Consider the following 18,215-nt stretch of genomic DNA (forward strand, 5'->3'; position numbering starts at 1 on the left):
TCTAAAAAGGTTATGAGTCCAGGCAAAGCTTCACCTCTGCGAAATTTATGCTGAGATGGGTTAGTCCCTCTGCAAAGAAGAAGATTTCTGTGGCACTGTCTTAATCAGAGTTCTGGTGGTTTGTATTTTAAAAGATGATTTGATGTTTCATGTCTCTTTTGAAACTGGTTGGTAAAAACAGTATTTTGCAGCCCCAGAGTTTTCTGGGAGCTTGTTGTGTTTTTAAATACATATGTTTCTCAGAAACAGCAGCTGTAGATTTTGTAGATAGCATGAAATCGCAGTGAAGCCCATAATGGCACCTGAGATGTAAGATTCAACACATTGGCGAATATAAAAAGATAAATACTACTATTTTGTTTCATAGAATCATAGAATCAGCTGGGTTGGAAGGGACCTTCGAGATCATCAAGTTCAACCCTTGATCCAACACCGCTGTGGTTACTAGACCATGGCACTAAATGCCACATCCAGTCTCTTTTTAAAAATCTCCAGGGACGGAGAATCCACTACTTCCCTGGGCAGCCCATTCCAATGTCTGATCACCCTCTCTGTAAAGAATTTCTTTCTAATATCTAACCTAAACCTCCCCTGGCACAACAAGACCATGCCCTCTTGTCTTACTGATAGTTGCCTGGGAAAAGAGACCAACCCCCACCTGGCTACAGCCTCCTTTCAGGGAGTTGTAGAGGGTGATGAGGTCTCCCCTGAACCTCCTCTTCTCCAGGCTGAACAGTCCCAGCTCCCTCAACCTCTCCTCATAGGACTTGTGCTTGAGTCCCTTCACCAGCCTAGTTGCCCTCCTCTGGACCTGCTCCAGCACCTCAATATCCTTCCTGAACTGAGGGACCCAGAAGTGGAAACAGTACTCCAGGTGTGGCTTCACCAGTGCTGAGTACAGAATCACTTCCCTGAACCCGTTGGCCACACTGTTCCTGATCCAGGCCAGGATGCCTTTGGCCTTCTTGGCCACCTGGGCACACTGCTGGCTCATGTTCAGCTTGCTGTCAATCCAAACTCCCAGGTCCCTTTCTGCCTGGCTGCTCTCCAGCTGCTCAGTGCCCAGCCTGTAGCGCTGCAGGGGGTTGTTGTGGCCAAAGTGCAGGACCCGGCACTTGGCCTTGTTGAACCTCATCCCGTTGGAATCAGCCCAACTCTCCAACCTATCCAGGTCCTTTTGCAGAGCCCTCTTGCCTTCCAGCTGATCGACACTCCCTCCCAACTTAGTATCATCTGCAAATTTGCTGATGATGGACTCAATCCCCTCATCTAAATCATCAGTAAAGATATTAAACAGAACTGGGCCCAACATTGATCCCTGGGGGACACCACGAGTGACCAGACACCAACTGGATGCAGCCCCGTTCACCACCACTCTCTGGGCCCGACCCTCCAGCCAGTTCCTAACCCAGCAGAGTGCCCCTGTCCAAGCCGTGGGCTGCAGCTTTTTCAGGAGTATGCTGTGGGAGATGGTGTCAAAGACTTTGCTGAAGTCCAGGTAGACACATCCACAGCCTTCCCCTCATCCACCAGGCGGGTCATCTGATGATAAAAGGAGATCAGGTTGGTCAGACAGGACCTGCCCTTCCTAAACCCGTGCTGGCTGGGTCTGATATGGTTTCTGTTAATCTGTTGAGAAAATACCATGACTATATTGATGTTACTTTTTCTTTCAGGTTTTTGTAGACTAACACCTCATCCACGGTCACCAGGCACATGGACAATATACTTTGAAGGTGCAGACTATGAAAGTCACCTGTCACATGAGAATGCTGAGCTCGTAAGTATTGATTCAGTGAATAATTGCCAAAACTGCTATCTTGGCAAGCCATTGAGTTTTATGTGATCAGTTTTAGTCCTTGTTAGGAAGAACAGGCTGCTTTGTTAAACATGTAGTTCATCAATGATTTGGTGAATTTAAGGAACTATTTGCAGATTTTTTTAAGTCACTGTTTTTCTAGGCTGTAGCATGGTATAATTTTCACATAAGCAAACTCTGTCTATCATGTCCCACTGCTCTGAGAGTAACCAGTGAAGAAATTTCTGTTAAACACAGGCAAAAATATATATATATCTGTAAATAATTGTAAATACTGTAAATAAATTATAAAGTGAATGGAGCTGCAGGTTGCTTTTATTTATAAAAGTATTAAGTTCTAATCTGATACTTTCTACTGAAAGTATCAGGAGAAAGGAAGTAGGAAAAAATACTTTAGTTTTCCCTTTCATTATACTTATTAAAGAAGGGTTTCACTTCAGTGCAAGGTAGCTTTTTTTCTTTTCTGCTATAGTTTTTTTTTGTTTGTTTGTTTGTTCTGTGAGGTTTTTCTCTGTCTGTTTGAATATTAAAGTTACATAACAACTTGGTTTTGGAAAGATGGTGGCTTTGTGTGAAATAATTTTTAGAGCAACTAAACAGAAAAGGCTTCATAGTTATAATTAGTATTCCCAGCTTAAAAACTACTTGCTTTTCTAGTACTTGAGCTTAATAAAAAGTGTTAATATTTTTTAAAAATAATTTCCTTGGCTTTTATTTTTACTTTGTCATGGGTCTTATGGAACTTTCAGTTAGCTTGTATTCCTGTCAAACCTAAGATGCTCTAATTTATATACTTCAGCTATGAAGACTGTGATGACAACTTTGAGTTGAGGAACTAGCACTGTTAAAAGATACGACCCCCAAAAAAATTACTGAACTTGTTTAGGCACTCGAGCTGTATTCGAGAGTTTTCAGAAGTGAAATTTTTTGTAACTTTATTTCAAGGCTTTAACTCTACCTTTTAAATTATTTGGTCTCTCGTTATGTTTGGAGGATTATCTTCCAGATGCAGGACTAAAAATTGAGCTCCATGTAGATCACCCTCACCTTTGTATAGGGGCCTTCAGAGTCCAAACTTCAGTTTTCTTTAAAAGTTACTACAGTTTTATAGATCTGTTACATTTCAAATTGTAACTCATTAATAATCTCTTTACTGAATTAGAGGAGGAGGAACAATGGGTAAACTTCAAAAGTTTCAACAGTGTTTACAACACAGGTGTAGTACTTAATAATATGAATCCATAGTAATCAAATGTTAGATATTCTACCTTTAAAATGGAGTACCAGATGTATTATTTAGGATGCAAGATCTGCTGCTCTAACAATTTAAGAGTTTTTTGTAACAAACTATTTTGCGCAGTAACTTTCCTAGCCTGGCAGTAAATATGAACTTCTGAATTTTTTCTTCTTTCCCCTTTCCTGTTTGATAGGCTCAGCCTTTGAGGAAAGAACCCGAAATTATCACTGTAACACTAAAAAAACAGAACGGAATGGGACTGAGCATTGTTGCTGCCAAGGTACGGAAGTCAGTTTGTTCAAGTCTTATTGAAAAAAGCTTCTATATTTATCAGCCTACTGTGGAAAATGAGAATGAAAAAATCTATTTCCCTTTAGTTTATTGTGCACATGGTGTTGACCATGTTTTTATTCTGACTGGGGAATGTTTCTGTAAAATACACAGATGTGGACAATATAAAAGGAAACATAATATGGATTTAGTTATTATGACATTTAACTTCAAATCTCTACTACAAGTTTATTAATTTTTTCAGAGACAAAAATTGGCATTGTAATTAAATGGAATTAATAAACAGGCTTATTTAGAACTTCTGCTGAAAGAAAAGCAGTAAATACAAAGAATAGAATGTGTGGGGGTTTTTTTAATTGATGAATAAATAAAATAATTCAGTTGTATACATTAAGATTTATATACTTTCTGATGTGAACACACCTTTTCTTTTGCACAGTGTACAGGTGCAAGTATGGTTTCAGTTTTCCTTCTTTATATTAGAGAGCTACAGCTGTAATAGCTGGGTGGAGGAGGGTGTACCTCTTGCCCTGACTTGCCAAAATTGTGGGTGTGTGCTGTTCTTAGTTGCACTAGATAGTAATGTATAGAATGCACATACAGCTCCAGCCACCAGATGGAAGACTTCACTAGTTGGTTGGTTTTGCTTTATTAACTGGATCAAATGGTAGACACAAGCTTTTGAGTTTAAAACTTGTTATAAATTACACAACAGCGATACCCAAAAGTCTGTACTGTAATTACGTGGTGTACAACAGATAGAACAAGTCTTTTCTAATGTCTGTTCACTGTGTAATACATGAAGCTTCAGGATACTGTGGTCCTCCTTGGCACTTTAGTGCATGAGCTGAAAACATAATTGTTTTACTGCTTTTAAGTTACCTCACGTAGCTAATTGCTTCTAAACAGCACTATTTTTTTTTCCCTACAACTTCGCTCATTTCATAGTCTGTTCTTGAAATGGTAATCTTGCATGATATCAGCTTTAAAGAGTTATTTCTGACATCTGTAAGGGAATACCTGGTGTCAAATGTATGGTGCTAACAATCAGCAGTTATTGAGTAAACAATTCAGGCTCTAAAAAAATTAACTCAATATTCTGCTCTTATTTGGTGGAGTGAGTTAATAATTTGAGAAGCAAATACTAGATGTTGACACCAAATTAAATACGTATCAGACTTCTGACTGCCATCAGCATTTCTGTTGAATGTTTCAAAATGAGCAGTGGAAACTACTTTTTTCTTCACATTAAACTTGAAATCTGATTTCTCATCTAGAGTGAAGCGGGATATTGCAGGGGGAAAAGTCCTTTTTCACTGAAGCTGGCTGGCCTCTAGATGTCATTTTAGCAACTGACATTTAACTTCCATTAGCAGCATTAGCAGTGCTACTGGTCAGTGTGTAAGCTTGATTTGAAGGTTTTTTACAATTATTTAACAAATTTCATGATTTCTTTATCATGGTCAGTCATGGAAGCAACAGTTTTCATCTCTGCACAGTTGCAGCAACACTGGTTTAGGCAGTGATTGCATTTCATCTTACTACTGTGTGCCTGTCATAATATTGGAATTATTATTTAAAAACAGTTATGTTTTAAATCTTGGTCTGAAATAAGCAAGAAGCAGGTTGGTTTAGTTTCCGTGTATGTAGAATACAAACTTTTGCTTAATTTGAATTCATCAGAATGTTCATTGGATAAAAATGATCGTATGCATTGTGTTGAAACAAGTCGCTATAGTAGTTAAATAGGATTATTTTCAAGAGGTTCAAAGTTGCATATTGTAAGTAATTATTAGTATGTTTTTCCTGTAATAGGCTTCATAAAACAAAAAAAGAGTAAGGAAGAACACACAGGCATTCATTTTCTCAGTTTGGTCAGAGCAGAACAGCTTAGAGAACTGAGTGAGCATGACTGAGAAGCTAGCAATAATGGGTGGACTTTTTCTTTCTATTCCTATCTTGTTGACTTTGGTATTTTTTTCTACGTGTCTCAAGTCATGAATCTTTTACCTGCATAAAAATTAAAATTCTCATTTTTAACTTTGGCTTAGGAAAATGGATGAAGAACTCCAGTAGACAATTTGTTAAAATTTTCTAAACATTAACTAAATAGAATATCTGAAATGAGAGGGAGAGGCAATTGTGAGGATAGATTTAGATTTTTTTCTAACTTTTTAATAGTAAAGGTTGACTGTCAAGTGCTCATATAATTGATGAAATGAAAGCTCATACTTAGTTTCAGAAATACATAATTGCTGCTGCCCTTCACAGGAACCCAGTTTGATTGCTGACCCAATTACGTTTATTGAACTATTGGTTTCTAGAGTGCTTCGAAAGTGCTGTAGTAATAGAAAATTTGGTGCCTGGTCAACAGGTGGCCCTGTACCAACCAGTGAAGGACAACCCTGAATCTGTTTAGCTTTTGTTAGGAAAACAGTTGTTTTTATCCTGTGATGTGAGAAAACAGTTGCTTTCAGTAACATGCTGTGAGAATACATTTGCATGTCAGTGCTGACCTGCCTTTCTTGTTACGTCTTGAGGGCTCCTCATACTTGTCACTGGCTTTGGATGAAGTTTATAGTTTGGTGAATATTCTAGAGATGGATGAAATGGGCAGATTCTCGAGATTATAAAGAAAAATAATTCCAATGGACTGGTTTTCTTCCTTCTACCATTGCAGAAAAATGTACACTTTCCTAGTAACCTGTGCTCATCTCTGAGGAAACATCTAACAAATTCATCATCTAATTATTTGAGTTTTTATTATTTTTTATTTTATTTGCAGGATTTTGTAGATGAAAGTTTCTAATGGGGAAATCAGATACAATACCTTATATATGCCTTTACACCAAATGTTCTTAATCATCAAATGATTGCCACATCTTCTCTGCTGCAGTTGAAAAAAAGAGAATTGAAGTTGAAGCTAAGGTTATACAAGCAGAGAAGGGGTGCAGCTTGCATTGAAATGCTGTGCACCTGCTTGTTCTTATGATGGAAATATCACCATGGGATACGTGAATGTGTACGTGAATGTAAAAACAAAAGATAAAGAGAAGAGTCAAGGAGTAGATGACAGTGTTAGGTCCCTGGGGAACCCTGTATTGGATCCTCTTCCCACCTAGTGATAGGTAAAATGTTGAAGTGCGTTACTTCTATGTCACGACTACTCATATTTTATGTAATTAGAAGTTTTAAAGGCCTGCCAGGACTACCAGAGAGAGCAGAACTACAGTGCATCACCTAGTTCACCTCACTTTGCTGTAAGGGTGTTTTCTGAGGCAGGGCAGCCCCTTTGAGCAAATATGTAGGAAGTGTGTACACTATATGCAAACATAGCAGAGAAAACAAGTTTAGTTGTGAAACAACTGTTAGCTGACAGAGCAGTGTAAACAGTGTTGTATTGGTTTGCATTTTGTTTCAGTTTTTTGTAAATTGGGAGAATACCCAACAACATTTCTTAAACTGAATGCTTTAAACCAATTTTTATTTTTATTTAAAATTAAACTGTATAGCTTCATATGTGATCCAAAAAGGTAACTTGTTGTTCTACCCTTTTGTAGGTATTGCATGTTTTCTTACAGTAATACTCCTGTAGCTTTATTAGCAATAGCTTTTGTAATAGGTATATGGAAATGTAGTTGGTAGGAGTGGTTGGGCATTGGGAACAGGGAACAGTATTGCTTTTTGAGGTTGTGTGCAGACTTTGGTTGCTCTAACCCTGAAAGATGTTTTGATGTTAAAAGCTGCCAGACTCCCAACCACATTGTGGTTTAGTTTTTATGAAATCCAGATGATTTGGAAGCAGTGTGTGCATAGAGTTTACTTTAAAAATATATCACTTTTTTGGGGACTTTCACATGTGACTTAGCCATCTGTGGGCCAGCACATTACTTCCTGTTTAATTTGGAGTTTTTTTGTCTTTAGTACAAAAGGGCTCCCTTTTTGTTTTTTCTAGCAGTTTTCAGAGTTTAATAAAGCCTCTAAAGTAGATGGGAGTCAGAACAGCATAACTGATTACGTAAGAGTCTGAATATTGTATTGGTTATAGCTGGTGTTGATAAACGCTACACTGTGTCATAGCATCCAGCTCCGAGTTATCTTGATGAGTATCTTGGAAAATCCAGCAGACTAGAGCGGTGGTTGCTGTTGAGGGCTGGAAGAGAAGTGGAGAATTGTTTTTTTTCTTTCAAGGATCTGTAGTCCCGGAGATCAAAATGTGGTTTTCTGTTGTTGGAAGAACAGAATCCATGGTAAGTCTGTTCAGGTTTCTGTTGGGACTGTTTTTCTCTGAAGTTTTACTATCCCTGTACTTTTTCCTTCTCTCTTGCTTGTTTAAACCTGCCAGTAGCTATTTGTTCATGTAGCAACTATGTAATACAGCATGCAGTTAAATATAGTCAGATGTTAGTAGCTAACTTTCTAAAATCTAGAAAGAAAAAACTAATTTTTTAGCTTGTTCTTCATATGCACTTCTCAAATTTGTGGAAGTGACTATTAATATTTAAAGTTTCAGGTGTGGTAACTACTGTTTTACTGTGCCAGAGCATGAGTAGCATGACCTGTGATCTGTTTACTTGTAATATAGTTGGCTTTAATCCAGGTTCCTCTAAAAGTCTGTTTTCCCCTTAGAAAATCTTAGTAGAATAATTAAAATTGACATCCCAAACAGTATAACATTTTTAATACCCTAGACCCTTCTGAACAGCAAATAGGTTGCAGCTAGGGTGTCTTATTCGACACATTCACAGAGATGAGGCATTTAAATTCTGTTTAGGTTATTACTGCACAAAAGAAAGGATTCCCATGTTCTACAAGAACGATAGAGCAGGTTTAGTTGATTAATCTTTGCATGCTGGTTATATTCATTAGTATGGTATGATTTAGTTCTTTAAAGTATGGCACACTTCTGCTTCTTCCTCAATCGTCTTCTAGTAGTATAACAGAAAAAGTTAAAAATATATGCAAACACCTTAAAATACATATGCATAAGCCCCTACTGGCACATAAATCAGAGTGTATTTTTAACAGGTGGTCAGATTAAGTCATTTCATAGCACTTACTAAAATAGGATATGTCATAAGGTGTTTCTTTTTTAATAGAAGCATTTCAATCACTGAGTGTGACAGTTCAGCAGTAAATATTCTGGGGAACGGACTTAGTGTTCTAAAAGCAAGTGTGTGGCATCTTAACAATAAATAACTTGTATTATTTGGCAACCTTGTTTGTTCTTAAGGGTTAGTTAAATCATTCTGAGTTGCATTAATTTCTAAACCGTTGCTTGTCATTTTATATTTAGTTGTCAGTTTAAGGTGTTAAATTTAACGAGGGTTTGAGACTACCAGGAATATAAATTTTGATGTAAAATTTTTCTGAAAGTTTTTTCCACAAATATTTTGTAGGTGATCCGTGTAGAAGGAGTGGGTTTAAACATTCATTTAATTTTTTTCCCCAAAATTGAAAATTGTGCTTATAGGTAATACTGGTAACAACATACAAATTTGGTTTTCTCTAATCTGTGTTTGCAAATATAGACAGTCAATACTTTTTTTTTTAACTGTTTGGTAGCTCTTTACATGTTTTCTGAGTTTAAAGATTTCATATACCTCAGTATCTGAAATCTTCTTGTGTCCCTACTTTCTGAGTATTAAATCTTTTGGCCTTTCCTCCCAGCTTGAATTAATTTAAATGTTTCAATGATAAGTTATTTTGTGGGGGGGTTGGATTTTTATTTTAATGCTCAATACTAATTCATCTCAGCAGTCTGAACTACTGATGTTGCTTTAACAGGCTTCTTAGGAAGACCTTTGTGAAAATACAGTGTATAATTGTTATTTCCAGGACAGATTTTTCAGTCTCACAGAAATAAAATAGTATGTAAATTAACAGTTTAGTCTTCATCATGAGCAAATAAGTAGCTCTGTATTAGCAATTTACTGTTTTTTGTTGTTTCATAAGTTCCAGCAGGGTTTTTGCTTAAATTTTGGTGCCCTGTAGATGTTGTATAAAATTTGTTAATGCTTTTAGCTGATGTGTAAAACCTGAAGCTTACACCATCACAGCATGATTTTTCTTCTCAGTAGCTGTGAGAACTCAGCTCTGCTCAAATAGAGTGGTTTTTCTTATTTATTCGCTTGTATTTAGATTGATACTGTAAGAGGGTGATCCAGACATTTGTATTTAAGGCTTTCTGGAACAAAGTGAGTTTTAAAATTCATGTGGCATTTCCTCATGGCACTAATACTCTGTATGCAGGCCCTTGCTAGCAAGCCTGAAAAAGTTAGGCTGCACATATGCTTTAGCTAGAATTCCTCTACTAGACTTAATCAGTCCTGGCATTCTAATAACTTTCAAAATTCCCTTTAGATACATGTTAATACAGCATTTTAATTTTAATTTTTTTACTTCTGTTAGTGAAGAAGACATTCAGAAGTTAACAAATTCTGTGTGGACTTTTCCCTGTATGAGTAATACTTTCAGTTGGACTAGAAATTTAAGTGGTTAATAGTATGTGATAGTGTATGTACTGATCCTGGATTAAGCAGTATCCATCTGAAACTGCAGAGCAGCGTTATGTGGAAGTTTTTGCTATAGGGTTTTTTGGATTATAATTTATCCTTAGCCATTTCTTCAAAGAAGTGCAGAGATACAGAGTGGGTTTTTTCCATAATAAATTGTTCGGTATGTCTTGCCTGTAAAGCCCGATGCACAGACATAATTAAGCTGAGATATTAAAACAGAGTTGCCTTACCAGGGAAGAGCATCACAGAACCTGCAGTACAACTTGTAGATTTGTACATAACTCTGAATAGTCTGTAGTGTGTCACTGCTCATGGAGTATTTATAGCAAACATGCATTAAAAAGTTAACCCTTGTTTGGGAAATAGAGCTCAAGCAGTGCATTTTCCTTGAGCTCAATGAAAGATTTTTCCTTTGAGCCTTCAGGCCAATTGCTTTAGCTAGTTCATGTAGTTGCTTTGGTTTTCATCAAAGATTTATCTTTTAGAAGTACTCAGTTTCCAGAGTGTGAGAGAAATCACATTGTTATAAATGTGTATACTTATGTTTAGTGCAGAAGACACTACAGCTATTTGTGTCAGTGTACCTGCTTTCCATACTGAATACTGTTAAAATTCCCAAACAACTACATATGCACAAGAGCACAGTAGTGCATATTTTATTAATGCCATTTCAGGGGGTCCATTACAGCATATCCTGGCTTCTCCTGTGAGAAGCACACTTTGGGAAGATAGAGAGTATATTCACCTGCTTGCTTTGTGTGCAGGTCAATCTTGATTGCAGACATTCTTTTATAAAAAAGTAATGTAATCTTTATTCCATTAAAGAGAACAACAAAACTCTTCAGTCCTTTTACTTTACACCTTTTCAGGCTACTAGTAAATAGAGCTTCTGGATACACCGGACTGCTGCCAATCTAGCTTTTTTAAATCTTAGTAAGACACTTATTTTTCATCTGTTTTCCCACCCAGCGCAACTTAAAGCTGCAGTGGAATTGGTCATAGCAGTCAAATGCTTGATGTTTCTTTACCTGTTGCATAATGATGATTGTCACCAAAGTTGGCATTTCCACTGCTTGTTTTATTTAATTGGAAATGTTTTGCCCAGTTGTGACTGTACTTTGTCTAGTGCCAGAGATGGTTTTTTTTTTGTCCCCAGTGTGGAGGAGTATTTGGGAGGAGAAAGCAGAAGTTTATGCATGTAGAGAATGGGTCAGTTTTAAATTCTTTTTAAGTCAGGGTACAGCGTGATGCAGAGCAGCTGTAGCCACAACTAACAGACCAGTTTTACATATAGTAGGTTGGTTCACCTCATTTATATTTGAAAAGTATTTTGTCTAACGATGACAGATTTCCAAAGTGCTGGCATTGGTCTTGAGGCGGCACAGGCCTTTGCTTTCTCTGACAAAGTGGGTTTTCTTCTGATCCTCAAGTCCAGAAAAGTTTACCTTCACTGGAGGTGGGACCAGTAGCTACAAAATTGGCCTTTCTCCTGCCTGTGGGCTGACACCAAGTAGTTCAAGGAGTCTTAGACTATGTTTGGTACCTAAAGGAGAGAAATATGTACTCATCCAGATGCAATCTACAAAATGCATGCAGCTTTATGGAATGTGAGTGTTTGGGTGGTCAGAAACCTTTGCTGTTGCCTCCTAGAGAGTGAATTTGTAAACTGGCTGCATAGTTTAGTAAACTGGTATTTTTTGAAATGCTTACAAGCTTGGGTTATATAATTGCTTCTAGACTAATTACTTGCCTGGGCAGTCAGAGTGAGACTTGATTCTGTTCCATAAACTTGCCTTTAAGGATGTTTATTAAAACTTAGAGATCTTCTATGTGAACTTAAGAGTCTGGAATCAGAGATTTAGCAGTGATAAAAATCAGTGAAATCTACTCTGGGCGTAGGCAGATAAAAGATTTCAGGCTGATGGCTGGTATCAGGCTTGATAAGCTACATTTCTGTCCTGTTTTCTTTAAAGACATTTTAGTTGCAGTTTATTCATCCTGCATTTAATAAAAACTTCATTTTATAAAATACTACAGAAGCTTAACAAAAAAGACTGACTTGGGGAAACAGTGTCATCCTTAAAGCATTATGAAGCATACCAGATCCTGATATTTCAGCAAGGTATATTTGTGTATGTACACACACATAAGTGATATCTACACTATTAAAATAAAATCTTATTTAATGTTTGCATAATTGTGGAAAATCCAATAAAATCTTGAAAATTGTTTATTTTTAAAAATCTTCTGTGATTTTTGTGAACCTCTGGAGTGGTTTGACCTGTAGGCTTTGTAGCTGAAGCCACTTGGAATATTACTTTGAAAAGGTTGGTGACTGTATGACACTTTTTTTGTGAATTCAGTCAAAGTGCAGTTGAAAAGTAAAATACTGTCACTTTGGGACTATTTTTTCATATTAATATACATGTGAAGCACGAAACCATTTACATATATATGTATTTAGGACAGAAGTGTTCAAATCAGTGTTGAAAGATCATAAGGAAGACTTTCTGGCATTTTATGGAATAAAAGTAGACTTTTAATACAACATTTTTAAGAAACTTGTTGTGGAAGGGTATTTTTTTCTTTAACCAAACATGATTCTGCCAGTCTTTATTCGAAACTGTTCATCACTCCAGTTTTATTGGAGTGATAAACAAAGTATATGAAGCTAAAAGGGTGTGAGCAAATGAGGGTTTAGAACAAGTAATGACAAGACCTTCCTGTTAATTGTTTGCAGCAGTACCAGTTTGGTTAGGTGCTGTACCTGCAGATATGCTTTGCAGATTCAAAGTTTTTCCTTAATTACTTAATATAATTTTACTGTCATTCCTAACAACTGGAAAAGTGTTCTTATAATAGTTTCTGTAGTTTTAGTTTTCACTACAGGTATTGAAATAACTAGGTCATCCTACAGATCTACTAAAACTGCAAGAATCTTGCTAACCTCACAGAAAGTACAGCTAGTCTGGGATCCACCAAAGTTAGGTGGGGCACGATGTTTGGGGATGGGAGTAGTTTATCTGTTAAGAGATTAGCACCTGGTCAACAGTTGGACCTTCATTCCCACTCCTATTTTAGACTGGGATACTGGTGGGGCTGTGTGGCTCAGCACCTCCAATGCATCATGCTGCTGGTGGCAGGTCACTGTGTGGCACGTCCCGGCATGGGTGGCTCACCCAGGAATGAAGTTGTGTGTTGACTCTCACTAGAAGGAGCTGCCTGTTGTTTTCACTGTGCCGTTACAGCTGCTTCTGCTGGCGAATACAAATGGGAAGGAGGACCTGGCAGGATTTCTTCTTCCATTGGGACTGACTCACCAGCTCGTGGATAGCTGGGATGCTGCCATTATGAACTCTGTATCTGATGTTCCTGTTACTCAAACTACAACTTTGTACACACTTGCACTAGTTCTGATTTTATGGCTGCTGTAATTTATGTGGGCCAAAGTTTCCTGAGTTTGTTACTGATAAGGAAGTTTTATAAAACTCATCTTGTGACAACATAGCAACACTAGCAATAAAATCTGTTCTCCTTAAATACTTTAATTAAATCTATCATGTTTATTAATTCATTACTAGGTTAGTTTTGTACATCCTCAGTTTTACATCCTTCTGTTGTAGGAGTAGTTGTTTCTTTTTTCAGATCACGGTAGTTTATCTCAGTCTTTTCCTCATTGGTCTGAATACTCTGTAGAAGTAGTTGCAATTCTTTTTTAAATGCTGCCTCTTCTATTTCTAGAGTTTTTGTAGTGATTTTTTTAAGCAAATGCAGTATTTTGGGCACAATCCTGTTAAAACAAGAAACTTGCAAAATAATACGAATTGTGCAAACAAGTATGGACTACTGTATATTGGTGTGTTGCTTGATAGATGGTCCAGATTATAAGTGGATGTGATGGAAAAAGACTTGTTTCTTGTTAGGCTGTCTCAAAAACCAAGGTTAGATTACATTATCCAAATTTGGTCCTTTGGCTTAACATGACAGAATTTTTGTAGTCAATCAGAAAATTGTACCAGCCCTAAAAGGGGCAAATAGCCATTTGGACAACAGGTATGAAATCTTTGCACACCATTGTTTCAACTGAGCGTATTTTTGTATTTTTTTTCTTTTGATGCTTTAAATGTGTGATTGACTTGGCTCTGTTGTATCAACTTTGTTTTCCTTCCATCCTTCTGCTCCCAGCAGTTTTCTAGATTTTTTTTTGAGGTTGCAGTCTGTGACTTGAAGAATGAAAATCCTGTAAACAAACCTAATATTGCGGGGAGGTTATTTTCTTCACCTTCCAGATTCTCTTTTAATTAGCCACTGTAGTGTTTGTTTCCTCCTCTGCCCTCTGTCAGTGCCATGAGTCTTAAAGATATTGTATCAGCGTTCTAGAGGCTGAGCAGAGGTGCCAAAATTTGCTCTTTAACTTCTGTGGATTGCCATTATTTCATGAGTTTGCAGAGTTCTTCCGATCTTTCAGGTCCTACAGGAAAATCGTTGAGTCAATTAATTTGTTTATTCAGTAAATTCTTTACTAAATTCCCTTATAAGAAGTAATATGTTGTGGTATGCTAGCTCAGGTTTCCTAGTTGTCCTACTGCTTAGTTAGAAGACATTTATAAATGAAAGTTTATGGAGTCTTTGTTACTTCTTAATTTTCCAAATGTGAATACTTAACAAACACTTTTAATGAACTAGAGAGAAGAATATGTATGTATCTGTTTATAAAAGAATATTATGTCAGTATATACCAATGTTATATATGTTAAAAAAAAGAGTTATCTCTCAGGTGAGATTTTAATGTTGGCTTTAATTGTCGGATTTTAATGGGGTTTGTTGTTGGCTCCAGCCTGTCTGAATTCATTAATCTTCAAGATAAATAGTTGTGGTTTTTTGAAAGAACTAAAAGCTCTTGCTGAAGTTCCAGCTGGTTAACTGTTCTCTGCTCTTCAGTCTTTGGTTGTGTTTTCAGGTGAGGTTCTGTTTATGTTGTAAGTGTATTGGGGTTTTGCTTTTTAAGGCTGATTCCTTCCCCCCTCCCCCCATTAAGCATGATAGAGGAATGGTAAAATATCCTGTTAAACTGATCAAATGATAGCTACTGGTAATTTTTCTCTCTTCCATGTGTAACCTTCTTTCTTGTTCATGATATCCTGTCACTCTATGGCTTGGGAATATAGTCTGCAATTTTAGTTTCTTCTTCTAACAGGTCAGGAGTTTTTCCTTTGAAAAGAATTGATTTAGGAAGTTTTGAAGTATTTTGTAAAATACTTAATTTAGATACCAGAAGGGGCACATCACCTTTTTTTTTTTTTTCTGATCAGTTGATAATGTTTTGGAGTTTAATTACAATACAATTTTACAGTATTTGGGAGTTGATTTTCAATATTTATTGCATGCGTAGACTTCAGATGCAGATGCTTCAGTGTCAGTTCATGTGTAGGGTCTACTCAGTTATTTCAGAAGGTCTCTTATCAATTCAGCTACAATCCACCAGAAAAATAATGTTACAATTAAGTTCTCCTGATGTGCATTAGACAGATTGGAATGTTAACTGGACATCACTGAACAATGCTCACACTGAACTAGGGCCTAATTAATACCACTTCGATAATTTGAAGTTTTCATTTAATTTGAAATGAAGACTTAGATTTGCATGGACTCTGCAACCCATGACGAGTGAATAGTACTGATGTGAAATTCAACAATCGTCATCATCCAAATGCCTAAACAACTCTCTCTGTGTTTTATTTCATTGCTTGTCTTTATAACCTTAGGTTGTAATTTTAGATTCCTTCTTGTAAGATTTTTCTAAACGTGTTTGTTCTGTGATAAGAACTGTTTCAAACTATGTCTCATCAAAAATAAAGCTAGTCCTCTTTTCTGAAAGCTTACCTATCTTCAATCCCACTTTAAATATTGTCAAATCATGTATGTGGCCCACACAGGTTCAATAAAGCCAGATCTAAGGGAAGTAAAACTTAGGTGAGTTTTAATTGCTGGATTTATTGATCATTTCATTCCTCAGTTTTTCGCTTATCCTCTTGACTTGTAGCTCCTTTTATTCTAGTTCTCAGTGGGGGAAGACTCATTGTTTATTTACTTTTTACAAGGTAGTTTGGTCACTTAAACATTTTCCCATATGTTCTTTTCTTCATTTAGATTTAGGATAAAGACCTGAGTTGCCATTCTAAGCAGACTTCTGTAAGCAGAACTGTCCTGTGTTTGTCTTTCCCCCTAAGTAGGATTAGAAAATGTATTAAAATTCCATCTAAATGTGAAAGTTGCTCATTGTCATAGAATTCCTTCAGCAACCTGCAAGTCACAGCAAATTTAGAATTAATTATTCTCACAGTCTGACTAAAATACATGACAAACTTGCAAGTGGAATATGTTAACATCTTTCCACTTGTGCTGTTTTAAAGCATTTCATTACTTCTTAAGGTAAGTGTGATAAAAAACCCTTTATACAGGTCATGCAGATGTGAGCCATTCTGGGTACTGGATCTCATAGTTTTCCTCAGTTTTCCTCATGCATTGGCTATGTACATCTTAAAGATGAATAAGCCTGAGCATGGAGAACATTATTTTCAAGAATCTTTCCGTGTTTTTACTCAGAGGCCTAATAAGGCTTTCTGGAAAAAAAGGTGGGACCTTTTTTATATCCCACTGTGCAATTACATAAGTAAAAGTGCATTGTGTTTTTTAGCAGGACGCACTTGCTTCAGTTCTACTGATGTCATTCATCTCCATCCCTTGCTAAATAAAGTTAGGATTTTTTCACATTTAGAAGGGGAATGGGTAGGACGTGACCAAGCTGGAAAGTATCGTTTTGGCGTGTTTGACACGCAAGCTGTCAAAAGCTTAAAGACGTTTTTCCACTGTGTCGTTTGCTTCTCTGTGTGGGAATCTGCATGTATGTGGCTGGTTGGTTGGTTTGCAATTGTTCTGGGGCTTAGCTTCCACTAGAATACTGTTTATTTCGCAGACACTACCCAGAGCTGCTTGAAAAGTCAATGGGTGACCTCTAGTAGGATTTAGGAATTTCAAACGGTTTAAATTGTTGGGTTAAAAAATCACATTATTCACCAAATAGTGGAGTCAAACCTTCTTAATGATCCTGGCCCCTCCTAGCAACCCGTTTCCTGTAAGGTTATGAACAGTCGTGATGTGCTGTAAACAAGTCAAGGAAGCTGATTTAGTTGAAAACAAAGATTGTATTGGCAGGCGGGAACTGGAGCTGGGGATCAACTTAGCCTCTAGCCAGGTCTGTCACGGGACCTGCCACAACACAGTAGTGCCTGCGCAGCTCCAAGTGTGAGACAGCATGTGAGCAGACAGGTGGGTTTCTTCCTGACATTCTGTATGAGTGCACTGCTACTGTAATTGCAATTCATTTAACATAACATTATTTTTAAAATACTGAAATGTGTAAACAGTGATCCACTGGTAGCCTCCAAACTGGTTCTCTGAGCTTTATACAGTTTTATCTGGGTTGGGTTTTTGTACTGATTCTTTAACTATATTGTAAAAGCACAGAATGGAGACGTTTCTCATTTTGAAGCTTAGATCTGATGTATATGAGATATCAGAATTTTTAAGTACCATTTTCTCTTCTTCAGTCCACAATTCGCTGTTTGTCGAATTCTGTTCAGCTAATACCGTCCTTATAGAACTTTTTTTCAGTAAGGTTTGTTTTAGCTATGATAGCATTTAGCTATTATTTAGAGCTGAACAGAGGAGGTCTTCAGAATAGAGTGGTATACTCAGGCAGTTAATTCAGTTCAGGAATATTGTCACCCAGGTGAACTGAAGTAGCTATAATAGGTTTGTGGGTTTTTTCCAGTTACACGTCTATAAAAGTTTCCTTTAATTATTACTTAAGGGGAAGGATTTCCCAAATTTTTCCTCAAAAGGGTATATTGTTTCACTTTCTGCAAAGATTGTGGGAAAAAGTTGCATCAAATTATGAAAGAAAATAGATAGATTGGTAAAAAAGTTTACTACTGTGGATGAAGCTTTTTTTTTAATCTAGAATATACTACATTGTTTTTTGAAAAATACATGTAAAGGTTTTGGAGATTTTATATTTGTTTATGTATATTTGATAAAATATGCTGTAGATTTCACTATGTTAATCTTGGGGAGAGAGAATAAGCCATCATTTTAAGCTTACTAGAGTCTTGCTTTTCACAGTCATCTAACTTCAGTTATGTTCTTCTGTTTGGACTAACAGCTTTATGGATGCACGTGCTTTTGGTATTCAGAATTGGAGAAAATACAGTGAAGTGCAAAGAATGTTTATCATATTATTGTTACCGATATACACATGTCATTTTTCTGTTTTGTTTGTGGGGGAATA

At 36.7% G+C, this 18,215-nt stretch overlaps 1 protein-coding gene across 22 annotated transcripts in view; it reads left to right on the plus strand.

Annotated features, from left to right (window-relative positions):
* AFDN (afadin, adherens junction formation factor) overlaps positions 1 to 18,215 on the plus strand; it is a 124,162-nt gene that overhangs the window by 78,369 nt on the left and 27,578 nt on the right. For all 22 annotated transcript variants that reach the window (XR_003539014.2, XM_027712055.2, XM_027712065.2 and 19 more), the window contains 2 exons: positions 1,677 to 1,780; positions 3,250 to 3,336. Coding sequence is in view for 21 of the 22 variants with exons in the window: in XM_027712055.2 (XP_027567856.1) it covers positions 1,677 to 1,780; positions 3,250 to 3,336 (191 nt within the window). In the remaining variant the exon portion in view is untranslated. The remainder of the gene's footprint in view (positions 1 to 1,676; positions 1,781 to 3,249; positions 3,337 to 18,215) is intronic.

Source organism: Pipra filicauda, unplaced genomic scaffold (genome assembly GCF_003945595.2).
Source record: "Pipra filicauda isolate LSUMZ 115617 unplaced genomic scaffold, ASM394559v2 scaffold16_size7369187_pilon, whole genome shotgun sequence".
NCBI lineage: Eukaryota > Metazoa > Chordata > Aves > Passeriformes > Pipridae > Pipra > Pipra filicauda.